The 17561-nt window shown below is 39.4% G+C and overlaps 1 protein-coding gene across 1 annotated transcript in view; it reads left to right on the top strand.

Moving 5' to 3' along the window:
• The window catches only part of cpxm2 (carboxypeptidase X (M14 family), member 2), a gene marked incomplete at its 5' end in the record, with an annotated part of 119773 nt that overhangs the window by 13149 nt on the left and 89063 nt on the right, over positions 1 to 17561 (top strand). Inside the window, 3 exons of the mRNA XM_080833800.1 lie at positions 202 to 341; positions 9956 to 10040; positions 15459 to 15609. Of these exons, the coding sequence (XP_080689926.1) occupies positions 202 to 341; positions 9956 to 10040; positions 15459 to 15609 (376 nt within the window). The remainder of the gene's footprint in view (positions 1 to 201; positions 342 to 9955; positions 10041 to 15458; positions 15610 to 17561) is intronic.

Here is a 17561-nt window from a genome sequence, read left to right as displayed (position 1 = left end):
TTTATTGTGCCCTGTTTATTGATATTGAGGGTGCCAATTCTTTAAGTTTGTATGTTTACCTGTCCATTTTTATCTACTTTTCAAAGGACATTCATCTTGGTTTAGGATTAAGTTTCTGTACAGTGCCTTAAGATAAAAGACTATAATTCCGAAATTAATTTTAAAAGATTCCCTGTGTGTTTGTTTGACTGACTGTACTAGGCTGGACTGAATGATGATGAGTTCTATGATGGAGGCTGGTGTGCAGGAAGAAATGATCCTCTGCAGTGGCTCGAGGTGGACGCCCGCAGGCTTACCAAGTTTACCGCTGTTATAACGCAAGGCCGGAGTTCACTTTGGTCGTGAGTCCTCATTCATAACAATCTGACCTTGGCTCTTAATATCATATGAATGGATTTAATATTCTTGATTTTGGCTCTACAATACTTATTAAATAGTTTGACACTTCTGAACATCTTGTGAAAGCCATAGTGGTTCAAAGGCTCAACAGAAAGAAATTTCCAGACTATTAACCGCACCGTGTATAAACGGCATTACAGTATTGTATTGCTTTAAAAAAAAAAAAAAACAGTTTATTGACGACACCTGTGTATTAACCACAGTTTATTCAACGTTGCCTCATGCCATGTAGTTGTTGTGCGAGCGCTTACTAGCCATTCCAAAGTTTCTGAAGTAGGGATTGGCATTTTAAGCAAAAATGCTATAACTAAACCCCCTACTCACATGCACACATGTGCACACACACACACACACACACACACACACACAAACACTACGCTTACTACTAGGCAAAAAAAAAAGCATTTCCTGTGTACATGGAACAACCCAAGTATAATTTGGCAATCAATCAATGTATAAACCACGGAAAAATTACGGAACATCTTGGACAGTTAAGAGTGGCAGTTATGCCAGCAATTTATCATTTGTCATTTTTGTCATGTGGTCACCATGGCATAATAATGAACTTCACAGTGTTTGGGTAGCAGAACATTATTTGTTTTACTTTGTTTCATGGTCACATTACATCCATTGTCATCCATTATGAGCCAATCCAACAATGAATACCATTATGACTTAATTGCATGCCCACCAGACATTTAGGGCCTCATTTACTAACATGACTGCGTCCGTTTCAGGCGTAAAATAGCGGGTGAAAACATAAAACCGTATTTACAAAGGAGGCGCACTTTAGACCTAGTTTAGACGGAGCCTAGATTCACTGAATCGGGTTCATTTTTCACACAAATCGAATCTTTTAATTTTAATTCCGTTAAAGGACGGAGCCTGGTAATGAAAGATTTGCGTAAGGACGAACCCACCCAATTGGGATGAACCGGCTTTAGTACATACCCCACGCCTGTTGGTGGTGCTTTAGCGCTGCTACAGACAACTGAAAAAAACTTGAAAAACGTAGAAGACAGGAGGACACGGGTAAATAGCCAGTAGACAAGCTACAATTAGCAACGTTTAGCCTAACCGCATAGCATACATTTAATCTGCACAGTAATACATTATGATGGTTAATAAAATTAGTGGTCAGAGCCGACTATAGGTTATGCGAAAATGAATTCTATTCTCTATTGATAATGAAGAGTTTGGAACAGTGCAACATGACATGTCTGTCATCCCATTTCCCATGAGGCTTTGCTCCGACCATTCTACATTAATTTATGAACAAAACAGCAAATTAAATCGCTGGCCAATTTATATTTTTGGTAATGAAAGTTATGTAACGTCTAAATAAAAAGAATCATATAAAAATAATCAAGATAGGAGGCTAAACAAAAATCAGTAGGCTGGATTAATGAGAGTGAGTTCGAGACACACCATGAGTGAGATGTAGAGAGACATAAAGTGTTATGTCTATTGGTTGGAGATCGCAATGCGATCACGTGGGACAATGATATCATCAGGTTGCGTGAATCCGTGCACACAAACATCAGCCCCCAAACCGATTCAAATCTACTCCCTTTCTACCCCCGATTCGAATCGTTGCAGATACCGTGTGCGGATAGAGTGTTCGTCTAAATGATAGGGCTATCTGTATTAGTTTCAGCTCGGACGCAGACCAACTCGGCTCCGTCTAAACTAGGCTTTAGATTACTGCTGCTGGGAGTGTACAAAGGGAAAGTAGGTTTCGTCGCAAAGAGATGGGAGGAGATGCGTAAAGTGCGCCTAATTATGTATAAGTAACGAACCAAGAGGTGTTTAAGCATGACATATCAGCTACTAAATTAAAACTACGCGTGTGAGAGAAATTTGAAAAACACGAACATCAGAAATGTTATTTTTTTTAATGTTTATATTTGATATATCATTTAATATAGGCGTATACAAAAGTGTCGCACCAGCTAGCTGTTCGGCCACGTCTTACCCAGAATCGCCGCTCTTTTTATGGTTTACTTTAAACCGTATTTTCACCCATAGTTCAAGCACACCGAGAAGGCTACAGTGCTTGTCTTCTGCGTATGAGTAACGCGTATCTATTCAGGAAAAGTACTTGTACGCAAAGTACACTAACTAAACTAAGCAAATTGTAGAGACAGAGCAGCATATTTATTTCACCTTCCATGTTTATTTTGACGTTATAACCAAAATAAGTGCCAAGGCAACCGAACGTCTGAACTTCAGTTTCCCCTGCCCTGTCCAGTTTTCAAATGTATCCGCCGAGGGCAGTGTTTTTGAAAAGCATGGTTTTCAGTGTTGGAATACACCGTTTTAAAGTAGGGGTGTTGTGTATTCCTAAAACACTATTTTACAGGATGCTATGGGCAGTTAACCTGGCTATTAACCATCCTAGCTATCTCTAGCTTAGGGAACCATCTTAACAGTTTGCAGTTGCCTGTGTGTGATAAACTCATTTTAATAAGTGTGAATATGAACTTGTGAACATAAACTTGTTAATATGAAGCTGCACAGGCACACTGAGGGGTAGCCAAAACAACCCAGAAACTTAATGTTCATCGAAAAGTTTAATTTCCTAATATCAGCTCACCAAAAAAGGACAGTCATGAACTTAAAGTGATTACAACTTTTAATGTGGACGGGAGGGCTAAACGGAGAAATATTTATGAGATTCTATATTTACCCGGGTTAGTTTGCTTTCTAAAACTGATTTTTCAAATCCTTGATTGTGATTGGCTAAAAGCCGTTGTAAAATTAAGCAATATAGCACGAGTGGGAGTGGGGTAGGTAAGGGATAATCCCACAGGTGATGTTCGGCCGTAGCCACCGAGGCCCCTTTTGAAGTAGGACGGGCACGCGCACTTGCCCCGACAATTTGTCTTGCTCAAATGAATGACATGGTTAGACCGCGGATAAGCCGTACACGACCCGGTATATCCAGTTCTCAATCATCTGGGTAATTCAAACTGGCTAATAGGACAATTGATCAACTAAACAAGCCCTTAAGACGAAAACCCCCCAGGCCTGATTTCGAACCTTATAATAAATAAACAAACAACTAAGTTTGCAACTTACGTCAACTTTAAAAGTGATATGCTTTCAATATCATGCTCAAAGGCATTGTCTTTCCACCATAAAGAAGGGTACAATTGATTTATCAAAAATAAAGTATTTCAATGGTAGCCAGCAGAAGACATATCTGTGGAGAATGAAGAGCATGAGACAGCCCATAGAGTAGGCAAACCATAAGAGGCAAGTTGGATCCCTTCATAGTCAATCTTAGCCCTGTTAAAATATCACGTTTTAATACATACTTTTTTTGTTTGGGTTAACTTTACTCTCCATCACATAAGTGATATTGCTACACTAACATTTCTCTGACTGCTATCTGGCTGAAATGACGTCAGCTCTTATCAACACTGTTTAACCCATATCAAACGATTGTGGTGGACGCAATTGACAACAAAAATATAAAACAGCTGCAGGTTCGTAAAAAGCCTGTCCAGTCATTTCATCTGTCCCAGATCTAATGGTTGGATGGCCTACCTGCCTGCCTAACTACTTACCTGTGAGCACTCTACCCATGCATGTATTGTGCGTGACTAGGGTCTTCCACAAGCGGGCTAGTCACACAAGAATGGCAGAAAAAGTGCAGCTAAAGTTTCTAGTTCCACCTATACCTACAACTTGAACTTCTAAACAAAGAAAGAAACCAAAGACAGAAGTACAAGGGCCATAGAAAAGGCCTCCATATTTAACACACACAAATTACGTGATACAAACTTTGAACCACAGTCCTATACTTGGTTAAGGGAGAGGTGCAGGCACAGTTACCTAACATCCCTCCTCCTCAAAGAAAAACTCCCTGTTAACAGGAGAACAATGGCAGATTAATTCATACACGAATTAGGAAAGAATGCTACCATACATGTGGCAACTATTCAATACTTAGAAATAGGGATGCACCGATACCACTTTTTTACAAACCGATACGAGTACAAGTATCTTTATTTGTGTACTTGCCGATACCGATACTTCTTAAATTTGGTCTCATTGAAAGTGTAATTGATTTGAAGGCAGATTTTATTTTATCCTCTGCAGATTATGTCAAGCCTATAGTACAAAATTAACAGAAGGCTATCCCAAGCCAAAAATAAACAGAGCTTTTTGGTTTTAACAACAAAAAAAAAACCTTCAAAGAGTCAATATCATCACATTAGACAAAATGCCAATACAACCATATAGAGGCAATTCAATTTGCTGCATAGTTAAGAACACAGTCTGCTGTACAAAACGTGAACAGAACTATTCCTGGATAAGCAAATGAGCACATTTCAGTTATAAAAGGATCAAAAGAGTCTCCTGCTCAAGTACTCAAACAATCACTTAACCTATGTGGCACTATTAGTCTGTCTCTCTACCTCTCTCTCTCTGTGCGTGCACGTTTTATTTTTTGCGAAATTTTTTGATACCTACTTTGACACTATGACAAACTTTCCTAATACAGTCAAACATCAAGCAAGTGCAACACAAGACAAAATAAGACGGCAAATAAGCTACTTACTAGTAGGGCAGCGAGTGGTAGGACAGGTAGGACAACAAATCACATGTTGTGTCCGCATAGCGTGACCAGTTTGATTTAGTGAAATACTGTTAAGTGGTATCGGCAGTGTTGGGAAAGTTAACTTTCTACATGAACTAGTTCAGTTTATAGTTCACAATTTTTTTAATGAACTAGTTCAGTTCATAGTTCAAAATGTTTAAGTTAGTTCACAGCTCCAAAAAATGAACCAGTTCAGTTATTTTTTTCAATATGTTGGGAGCTATAATTTTTCTACAAGCTCTATCTGTCTGCAATACCGCTCTTGTCTTCTAGGCAACTTCAGCGCTCTCGCACTTGCCAGGCAATCATTCAATGAACGCTTTCAGACACAACACTGGGTATCGGTTTTTGGTATCGGCAATTCCAAAACGGTACAAGTATTTTAACGAAGTATCGGCCCGATACCCGATACTGGTATCGGTATCGGTTCATCCCTACTTAGAAACATAAGATGGTATTTACATCATACATACAAAATGTATAGTGGTTAAGATAGGGAGAGAGCGTTCAAGTATTGAAGACCATCTTAGTGGGTATACAGTGTTAGCACAGCTGACCTCTTTGGACTAAAAGCAGTAAAGAAAAGGCAGCTATCTTTCACAATATTTTTTTTTGTAAAGTATAGCCTGATACTTTTCAAATTTCAGTTCATTAATCAACATTCAGTATCCACATGAAATACAACTTTAATAGAATTTCAGTCCCTGAATATGTAGAGCTACAACAGCTAAATGAGCCTTCAAAATTTCTATTCCTATACCTTAAAATAAATGGTCCTAACTTAAACCATTGGAATTGTATTGATGTGCTTTTCATGTGGTTGTGTTTTATCCTTTCGCAAAGTTTCATAATGATTGAATGGTAGAGAATTGGCCTATGGTTTGCTATGTATTAATTACAGTTCACCATCAATTTTCTTCAACTTGATTTTTTTGTTAAGATAAAAAACACCCAAATCCAAAAATAACTCACAGCTGTTGGGCGTAATGCAATTTACAGTATATACAAAAGTTTTTCATCTTGGGGATCCTCACATTCCTCACATTAAATTTTGTGAGTGTAGGTGAAACTATATGACAGCCACAAGACTTTCTGCAAATGGGGGAGCTATTTTGACCAAGTCTTTAAGAAAAAGAAGAGGAATCCTCCTTGCCGTCCAGGGACACCATAGGCACCATAGATATCTTATAAAGGCTAGATAACTTGCCCGCGTTTCTGGCCGACGGAGTTGAATGTCCGCACATGGCGGCCATTTTGCGTCAGTATAGCTCGCTCACCCTTAACCCTTTGATACAAAAGTGACCCGACTGAGTTTTAATTGTAAATATCTTTGCAATACATTCATTTAATCATTCAGAATTCCAGGAGTTCCTCAATTAACTTGTTTTTGATCATCACAAATTCTTATTTTCTTTTTTCCTTTCTTACTTTTTTAATAAAAATCATTTTTGTATCACTACCCTTCTAAGGCACAACATGGGTCAAAAAATGACCCGTATTGACTTTTAATGTTATTTCATGCATGGCTGAGTGTTTCTTTGCTATATCTTTTAAGAATCTATTTATTTAATCATTTAATTTTAAATGTTTTCATTAAATATCTTGTTTTTGATTACCACAAATCATTATTTTAATTTTCCCTGTCTTAATTTTTGAACTAAAATAGTTTTTGTATTACTTCATCAAGTTTACACACATGGGTCAAAAATGACCCGTGTATGCAAGTGTGATAAAAATGGAAAAAAAAAAAACACCTTAAAAATGATTTTGTTAAAAATAAATGCACTATGGAATTTGAATGGAGCCGTTGATAGGAATCTTTGATTTGTAACTGTTTGCGACATGTTTACTGTGGACAACTTTTCACACTCAACGGGCTGCTTTTGCACATCTGGTTCATGTTAGTTTTACTTTACAATTGTTTTACCTAAGAAAGTATTTGATATCTTGTGAAAGATAACTGCACTTTATAAGTATTACTTTTACTTAATTACCTAACCTTGACATTTATTACTAGTGAGAAAGAGAAATGTGTCCAATATTATTAGCTAGCTGTTTCTATTCTATTCTAGCTAACGTTAGCTAGGTCAACATGTTGACAGCCATGTTGACATATTCTATTCTAGCTAGCTAATGTAAGCTAGGCCAACAATATAAAACTAGAAAAAGAAAATTATATTGTATACTTGATCAGCTGATAGTTGAAAATATTTTTTTGATTTTCTTTATCCACATTGTTAGTGTGGCTGGTCGCAGTCATTCCAGATTTACTGCTGAAATGGTCAGAGAGATGAAGAACAGGATGAGGAAGGTGAATCAATTGTCATTCCTGATTCTGACATCTCTGATGCTGAAATGAGCATAGCAGAGGGCAGAGCAAGAAGCCAAAACATCCTGAGGAGCTGCACAGGACCTGCATCTGGTTTAATAATCGATTCACCGAAAGATGCCTAGGATCTGTTTATCAGTGACGACATTATTGCAAATGCACCAACTTAGAGGAATGTAGAGCAGCAGCAGCAAAATAGAAAGAAAGGAGATGCATTGACAAAGAGGAATTCGTGGCCTTTATTGGTTTGAACCTCCTTGCGGGGGGGGGGGGGGGGGGCTCTGTAGTCCTCCTGAGCACCATACATGACGCCGGAGCAGTGGATGACAGCAGTGTGAAGAAAAAATCAGAAGTGATCCAGTAATATAACAGAACAAAATCAGGAATGGACACAATGGATCAGATTGTTCGCACCTATACATGAAAGCAGAGAACACAGAGGTGGCCCATGGTGCTCTGGCACAATGTGCTGGATGTTGCCACCCGATGCCTACACCAACTTCAGTGCACAACACCCTGAGTACATGGGTGGTGGGACCAATGCACGGCGGCTATTCATCAAGGAGCTGGGCTCAGAGCTTGTCATGCCACATACAAAGAGGCGCATGGAGGGCATACCCCACCTCCAAAAGCATACTACAGATGCAATAGGAAGATGTGGGATAAAAAAATTAAACGCAGCCACCACCCAGCCACAGGAGGACATCAAACTGGAGGGCCAAGTGAAGAAGAAGAAGTGCAAGATCTGCCCAGCTGCCACAGACTGAAAAGCCAGTTGCTGGCATCAGTTTTCTTTTCTTTTATTCATTCATTTTGTTCACTACAGTTTTACTACAGATACACTTACAGTTCAATAGCAGTGTTATCGATTGTATGGTGCATGTTATGTGTGAGTGTGACAAAGTGACAAATTAACATTTGAAATGTAAATGTATTACTGTTTGGTCCAAATAACTTCGTCTATTTTTCATTTTTATCACACTTGCGGTCATGGGTCATTTTTGACCCATGTGTGTAAACTTGACTTAGTTCATTAATTAAGAAAAGAAATAAAATAATGATTTGTGGTAATCAAAAACAAGATATTTAATAAATACCTGTAATATTAAATTATGCAATAACTATATTTTAAAAGATATAGCTAAGAAACACTCAGCCATGCATGAAATAACATTAAAAGTCAATACGGGTCATGTTGTGTCTTAGAAGGGGTATCCATAGCTTGTGGATCAAAAGGTTAACATTGTGTTGGTAGTGGTACATACTTTTTAAGTAATGCAGTGCCATAAGAAATTAACGTTCCCTTAAAACGAGAACCCGTGGGATCCCATATCCTACCCTATCCCATGTTTATAATTCTTCATAAGTATGCAGTGCCATAAGAAATATCTTACGTTTACAACAAACCAACCCGTTTGAAAATCGGTTGAAAATTGAGCAAGTTCTGGTTATTTAATGCAGTGCCATAAGAAATGAACGTTCCCTTAAAACGAGAACCCGTGGGATCCCATATCCTACCCTATCCCATGTTTATAATTCTTCATAAGTATGCAGTGCCATAAGAAATATCTTACGTTTACAACAAACCAACCTGTTTGAAAGTCGGTTGAAAATTGAGCAAGTTCTGGTTATTTATGGTTATTCTGGTTATTTAAATAACCAGAACTTGCTCAATTTTCAACCGATTTTCAAACGGGTTGGTTTGTTGTTTGGAAATCATGTGCAACTTCAGTTTTATTATGTGCAACTTAAGTTATATTGAAAAGAAAGAACAATTATGCCTCGCCAATTGATGTAAAATGACTGATACACAATAGCCGTGATACACAATTAAGCTGCACATTTCAACATGTTCAAGCATCCAGAATTATTACCAAGGTAATGACGTTTGTTAAACAAGTCGTTTGTAAATCCATCCAGATTTCTGCGAGATAAGAGTGTAAACGATTGTGAAGATCACTGACGTTCCCTAACGTACCACTGATCCCTCCCGGAAACTATACTGTCTAAAAATGGCCTCCTGTGCAGTCGTTCAAGAGTCTGCCATAATACATCTAGCCTTTATATAAGATATCTATGAAAGGCACCGCACTTATGATGCTTTGGCCCTAAAAAAGGCAAAAACTCAAATGGAACACCCAACCTAAAAAAAAGCAAAGAATAAAATGGAAACATCTAAGACAAATCAAATTACCATGATCAACATCTAGAATAAAGACCAAATGGGTAGGAAGGGAAAGGAATAAAACCACCAATCAACAAACTAAACCAAAAACATAGAACAACTTCAGACTGAACTAAAATACAACTGAAAGGGACACATAGTTCAAACCCATGGGAAGCCATATACTGTATATACAGCTATAAAAGTGAATATACTGTCTGATTTTAGTGAATAGTGAAAGCTTTGATTTAATTAGACAGTAAAATCTTAAATCTATCCTTTACCTCACTGAGAGCCAATGTAATGCAGCTTAAGCAGGTGCTATGTGCTCAAACTTCATGGTCCTTTTTAAAAGTCTAGCTGATCATTCATTCATCAAGTCATTCATTCAGAATTTCTTCATTCTTGTTTCTCTGCCTTATATTTATTTGCTCATTGTTTTTTTTTTTTTTAGGAGTGATTGGGTGACATCTTACAAAGTGCTGTTTAGCAATGACAGCCATACATGGGTTACCCTAAAAAATGGATCTCGGGACCTGGTAAGTGGCTAAAGGAATCAATGATCACTTATTCAAGATCAAGGTTTATTTTTTTATAATGCACCCTAAAGTAGACAAACACAGCGCAGGCTTATTATTTTAGTGCCAACAGAAGACACCATACATCTCTGCACCTTCTGAACTGTAAACAAAACTGTCAAAATAATGATCAAAAAATAAATAAAACAAGAAACCATACAATTACAATAGGGCTTTGCTGCATTGCAGCTCAGGCCCTAATAAATATTGTTTATTTGTATCATCTTTACTTTAGAATCCCCCATGAGTCCCACACATTGAGTTCTACTAAATGTTTTAAACAATAGGACACACTGTGGACACACTGTGGTCTTTACACCCCACAGAGGAGAGGGAAGAGGATAGCTGACTCTTTGGCATTTAAAGGAACAGGCACTCAAAACAGGTCGCTCTGAGCAGAGATGTTTTAGACAGGGTAAACAGGGTGCTGCTTTAAATGATCCTTGTGGTATTTTGACCAAAGTATATTACAGACATTTCATTGAGACCCCAAGAAGCCATATCAGCTTGTGGTAAAATGGGTATACAACAACTCCTTTAAATATGATTTAAGAGGGCAAGCTTCCAAATGCAGGGACTTACACCTTTTTCCTGAAAGCTTATCGGATTTTACGCATTATCTACAACTCCACATTTTCACTTTTTTTCACTTTTCACTGTTCTGAAAGCACATGAAATTATGCCTGAGACCTACCAGCAACCGTTTTAGGTCCTGTACAAAGGAGAATGCACCGATGTACTTAGAGTTTATAAGAGATCTTAAGTGAAACACTTTACCCACTGACTTGCTCAAGGTGTAAATATGTTTATTGGTTTTCCTTTTTTTAGCACACAACCATACTTAAAACAAGCGCACACATCAAAAACACAACACAAAGATACAACAACATTGGCTCAGCTACACACATTCAATACAATAAAAATGATTAATAAAGAAAGAAAACAGATACACAGCAAAGTATTCTCTCTTACGACCTTTCAGAAAATCCCCTTACCAAAATGTCAGAGACGTTGGGGTCTAAATAATTTAGATGAGGCTCCCAAACTTTATAAAATTGTTTGGATTTGGAATGTATCACACATTTCAGATATCCTAGAGGTACTAAAAAAACAAAACAGTATGCCAGCCCTTAATTATTGCACTTATCCACTGCAATAATGTATTCTTCCTAGCTGCATACAGTGCCCTCCACAAATATTGGCACCCCTAGTGAATATGTGCAAAACAGGCTATGAAAAAATATGTCTTTGTTGTTTATCCTCTTGGTCTTTCACTCAAAATATTCACAAAAATCGTACCTTTTCATTGACGTAAAATTATTGATAGAAAAAGAAAACTGTTGCCATTAAATAAATATTTTCCCCAAAACATGTGTGCCACAATTATTGGCACCCCTTAATTTAATGTTTTGTGCAGCCTCCCTTTGCCAAGATAACAGCTCTGAGTCTTCTCCTATAATGCGTGATGAGGTTGGTGAACATATGGCACGGGATCTGAGACCATTCCTACATGCAGTATCTCTCCAGATCCTTCAGATACTAAGGTCAATGTTTGTAGACTCGGCTTCAGCTCTTCCCACAGATTTTCTATGGGGTTTAGGTCGGGGGACTGTGATGGCCATGGCAAAACCTTTATTTTGTGGTCGGTGAACCATTTTTGTGTTGATTCTGAGGTGTGCTTCGGATCATTGGCCTGCTGGAAGGTCCAACCACGGCCCATTTATAGCTTACTGGAGGGGGCTGTTTTACCTAAATTTTATTTAGGTTTTCATTTAATATCTGTAAAGCAGTTTTCCCATTAGCGCCCCTTTTAGAAATGATAACTTTTTAACATTTTGCCATGTGTCGGTAGTCCTACAAAAGACTTCATTACCCACAATTCCCTTATCACCTAAAGTCTTATCTGCAAGAGAAAGTATTGGCTGAAAACAAGGTGGTAAAAACCGTGACGCACTTTCTCACTCTAAACTGCGTTGAAATTATACATTCTCTCTCTTTGCAAACTCTCTCTACTCTGGCGTTGGCCAGCTCACACCTCTCTATCTCTTGGCGTCGGCCAAGGAGCGTCTCCGTCCTTCCACCATCAACTGGTGAAGGCCTACTCTTTTGTTCTCAACAAAGACAATCTCTCGTTAGCCAAACACTGCCCGCTAACTGAGACAAAGTAAGTTTAGCAAAGCAGCTAACAATAAGACCTGCCAGCTAACTCTGCAACGGGAGAAACGAAGCACAACAGAACTCACGGAAACTGCAACATTCCGGGCGTAACTGCAGTGAAAAGACGACATCAAAGCAAGGACAACTTTTTCATCTCTTCTCTGCTCTCAGGAACATCGGATGTGCTAACACTTTTCCAAAGGACTGGTAACTTCGACTGGGCAGCTAGCTACTTAGCTATTCATAACCTGGCTAAGCATAGGACTGTTTACATATGCCATTGTTCATGTATTGTATCTGTTTTGTTTACCAAACATAACTGTTATATACTTTCATTGTTAGTTGGTAGTTGGCTTCGCCACACCATCCAAGGGAAATCGTTAGGATAGCTTATCAGACACACGAGTCTTGCATGCATTACTAACCATCTCTTTATTCTAACATGGCATCTTAAATCACATACGATTACCAATACATTGGCCTTCATATAGCCACACACGCGAAGCACATAAATCTAAATTCGCGGTGCATAATATAGGCTCGTCCTCTCTCACCACACATTTATGTTCACGAACGTGCACACATGCACGCGGAACTACGTGGTCAGACAAAGGGACACACACACATACTTTCAGGCGCGCTCCTAAAAGCGCAACACCAAGTTTACTAGCTCGCAAACACACACACTCCCTCTCTCCCTTACACATACAGTGGGGAAAATAAGTATTTGAACCCCTGCCGACTTCGCAAGTTTGGCCACTTGCAAAGAAATGTGTGATCTAGAATTTTAATGGTAGGTGTATTTTAACAGTGAGAAACAGAATATCAACAAAAAAATGCAGAAAACTGCATTTTATAAGATTTATGACTTTATTTGCATTTGATGCAAAAAATAAGTATTTGAACCCCCAAGCAAACAGCAAGAATTCTGGCTCCCAATGGCCAGTTATGTGCCCAAAAAGCACATAGATTAGTCCTCATTAGGTCTAACAAGGTATACCTGATCTCAACTGGTGACCTGTATAAAAGAAACCTGTCCAAAGAATCGTACTTCACACCTTCAACCTCACCACCATGGGCAAGACCAAAGAGCTGTCCAAGGACGTCAGAGATAAGATTGTAGACCTGGACAAGGCTGGAATGGGCTACAAAACCACCGGCAAGCAGCTTGGTGCGAAGCAGATAACTATTGGTGCGATTATTCATAAATGGAAGCAACACCAAACAACTGTCACCCGCTCTAGGTCTGGGGCTCCATGCAAGATATCCCCTCGTGCGGAATCAGTGATCATTCGAAAGGTGCAGAATAACCCCAGAACTACACAGGGGGAGCTTGTGAATGATCTCAAGGCAGCTGGGACCAGAGTCACCAAGAAAACCATTGGCAACACACCACGCCGTCATTTTTTGAAGTACTGCAGCACTCGCAAGGTCCCCCTGCTCAAGGAAGCGCATGTACAGGGCCATCTGAAGTTTACCATTGCACAGTTGAATGATTCTAGGGAGGATTGGGAGACAGAATATGGTCAGATGAATCCAAAATCAAGCTCTTTGGCATCAACTGGACTTGCCGTGTTTGACAGGGGGGGGAATGCTGAATATGACCCCAAGAGTACATCATACCCACCATCAAGCATGGAGGTGGAAACATTATGCTTTGGGGCTGTTTCTCTGCCAAGGGTACAGGACGACTCCACCGCATCAAGGGGACTATGGATGGGGCCATGTAACGTGGAATATTGGGCTTGAACCTCATTCCCTCATTCCCTCCCATTGAAAACACAACCTTAAAGATTTGGAGAGGATCTGGAAAGAGGAGTGGACCAAAATCCCTCCTGAGATGTTTGTAAACCTGGTGACCAACTACAAGAAACGTCTGACGTCTGTGCTTGCCAATAAGGGTTATTCCACCAAGTACTAAGTCATTTTTGTCAGTCAGTTTTGGGGGTTCAAATACTTATTTTTTGCATCAAATGCAAATAAAGTCATAATTCTTATAAAATGCATTTTTCTGGATTTTTTTGTTGATATTCTGTTTCTCACTGTTAATATACACCTACCATTACAATTATAGATCACACATTTCTTTGCAAGTGGCCAAACTTGTGAAATCGCAAGGGGTTCAAATACTTATTTTCCCCACTGTACATATACTCCTTCAATGCATTCGTTAGATACATTTAGCTAGATTACATATTGTGTGTTATTCTCTTATCATTGTGTAAATAAATACTTTGATTTATATACGCTGGTTTATTTAATGTTACACAAGAATGGACGTCAACCTCTTCTATTCAGAACTCCAATGACCTTCAACCATACTGTTAATAAGGTAACTTTGTTTGTAGTTATTAATTTAATTATTAATCAGAGTTCCAAATTGATAGTATAATATATTTTATGAGACTGATATATTTAATGACACTGATTTGTGGATTATCAACTTAATTGATCTGCCTTTGTGTTGAATGGTTGATCCCTGTCCAATCGGGTGAGATTACCAACATATTGTTGCTGTTGCAAGGACAGCACCAGTGTGTCTTGGTGGCCCTCGTGGAGACAATATCACAATTCATACACAATTGCACCCACATTCACCCGGCGCCTGCTCACTGGGTAAGATACCTACATAATCTGGTACTCCCATATGAGAATGGTACCCATTCCACCTACACATGCAAGTACACATCAAGCTCGGAGCATTCGCATCTGCATAGCTTGCATATGGTAACTGAGTTACATGGGTGCCAAAGTGAAACGTGGTTATGGCTGCCTGATGAGAAGCGATAAAATGCGGCACTTCACTTTCTTACTACTGCTCTATCAACCCACTTCAGGTCCTCCCCTTTTAGAGACTGTTGAACTCAAGATTGTTTAATCCCTCTTCTTTGAGAACAGCTCAATACAAGCATACCATTTAACACCATAATCAATATTCAAAAATTGAGTGGACAATTTTCAACATTATTATTGATATTGGTTTCAAGTTAGTCAATGCTATTCATTTAAGGCAATGAATCATACCTTTTGGGTGTAATATAATGTAGGGGCTTTTTGTAAACCGCAATTCAAATGGGTTCCCTCACCTGCTAAATTAGGACAAGCAATCACAGGAGAAACCAAGGTGTGCAGTAAGCAGTGCTTCCACATTGGAACTTTAACTAATGATTACTGTGTGTTAGTCCGTATTGTTTACTAATACCAAATACCTTCCCTTTGTAGATTTTTCCTGGAAACAGAGAGAAGGAGATCCCTGTCCTCAACAGTTTCCCAAAGCCTGTGGTGGCACGTTACATCCGTGTGAACCCTCGCTCATGGCACAACAGTGGTGACATCTGCATGAGGATGGAGATCCTGGGATGCCCCATGCCAGGTTAGCTTATTTATTTGTATCTACCCAATAAGAACTATTATTTGAAATGTTCTGTTTGAAAATTTGTGCTTTTGGAAGATGTCTGTAACTTCATGCATACAAGGAGAAGCTAATAATGGAGGGGAGCTGTTGTAATGGAGATATTTTAAGAATGAATTGTGCAGACAAAACTCTATATCCTAACCCTAACGTAATTTCCAGACTATAAAGCGCACCTGAATATAAGCCGCAACCACTGAATAAAAAAAAAAATAATGATTTTGAGCAAAAATAAGCCGCACGTGTCTATAAGCCGTAGGTGCCTATTGAAACAAATTAACTTTACACAGGCTTTACCGAAACACGGCTTGTGTCAAAAAATAAATATGCTTTAACGAAACACGGCTTGTAACAAAATGAAATAGGCTTCAACGAAACACGCCTTGTAACAAAAACAAAAAAAAACTTAAACAGTAGCTGTGGTGTCTAAAATATACACACACGCGGTCCCATTGAAGCAGAAGTCGAACAGCAGATGGTGGGTCTCAGTCCGGTTTATTATTGCACTTGTTAAAGAGCAATAAGAGAAAGCTCCCGGATAAGTTTCTGACAAAAATGTATTTGCGCCACATATTTAAAACCTACTCTGACACTCCCATTACAGCCCAGACTGGCTGACCCTAACCCAATGCTCACCTCTAACCTGACTCCATCCAATCAGAAAGCTTCTAAACTGAACCTAATAACCCACCCATTTTCTAGGTAAAACCCCTTTTTGACATTGTAGTGTGCGTGTGTGATTAACCCTCAAACTACTTAAATGAATTATCTAACATTACTTCTAACTCATATTAAAATATTCCACATAGCCTACCAAGAAAGTCATTGGTCACTATCTTCCTCCTCCTGTGCACTGAAACCACTGGAGTCATCTCCTTCGGTGTCGGAGTTAAATAGCCTCAGAACTGCTTCATCCGATGTTGGATCGTTTTCATGGTCGCTCTCGTCACTTTCATCCAGAGGCAAATTCCCCGCTGACCTCATGCTGCCCTCTTCCAAACGCAGCAGTCCAGCCTTTCGAAACCCGTTGATGATAGTGGACTTTTTGACAATGCTCCACGTTGCCAGGACCCACTGGCAGACTTGACCATAATTTGCTCTACGCATGCGGCCCGTTTTAGTGAAGGATTTCTCACCACTTGTCATCCAAGCTTCCCACTGATCACGGAGTGCCACCTTAAATGCACGATTTACACTAACGACGAGTGGCTGCAAATACTTCGTTGTGCCCCCAGGAATCACAGCTGGAATTGAGTTTGTCCTTTTGATGGCTTCTTTCACAGAATCTGTTATGTGGTCCCTCATGCTGTCCATAACGAGCAATGCCTTGTTCCTGTGAAGGAATCCTCCCGGTCGCTTGCCGTAACACTCGGTATGCCATTCATGCATTAGGTTTTCCGTCATCCATCCTTTCTTGTTGACTTTCACAACAATTCCTTTCGGGAAACTTTCTTTTGGCATCGTCGTGCGTTCACCATAGGTGGAAGCTTTTCTCCAGATGCCGTGCAGCTCAGAACACAGGTGAGGTGCGTCTTTTCATGCCCAGTTGTTTTGAGCGTTACTGATGATTGGCCTTTCCTATTGACAGTCCGAGTGATAGGCAGGTCAAACGTCAGAGGAACCTCATCCATGTTTATGATGTCGTGCGTGCCAATGGAATGCTCCACTATCTTTGCATCTGTACATTTTCGGAAGTTTGAAACTTTTTCCTCGTAGTCGGGAGGGAGCTGCTGACACAGAAACGTCCGTAACCTGATTAACAGGCCTTTACGTCTCATAAATCTGAGACACCACGATGGTCCACCTGGCGATTGTTTTGGCTTTCAGTCAAATCTACACAGTTGAAACACCTCGGCCTTCTGTTCTCTGTGTGTTGACCCAGTCTTCAAGCTCATATTCAAGTTCGGTCCATC

This window comes from Sprattus sprattus (assembly GCF_963457725.1).
Source record: "Sprattus sprattus genome assembly, chromosome: 3".
In the NCBI taxonomy this organism is placed as follows: domain Eukaryota; kingdom Metazoa; phylum Chordata; class Actinopteri; order Clupeiformes; family Clupeidae; genus Sprattus; species Sprattus sprattus.
This window is presented reverse-complemented; position numbering and strand designations above follow the sequence as displayed.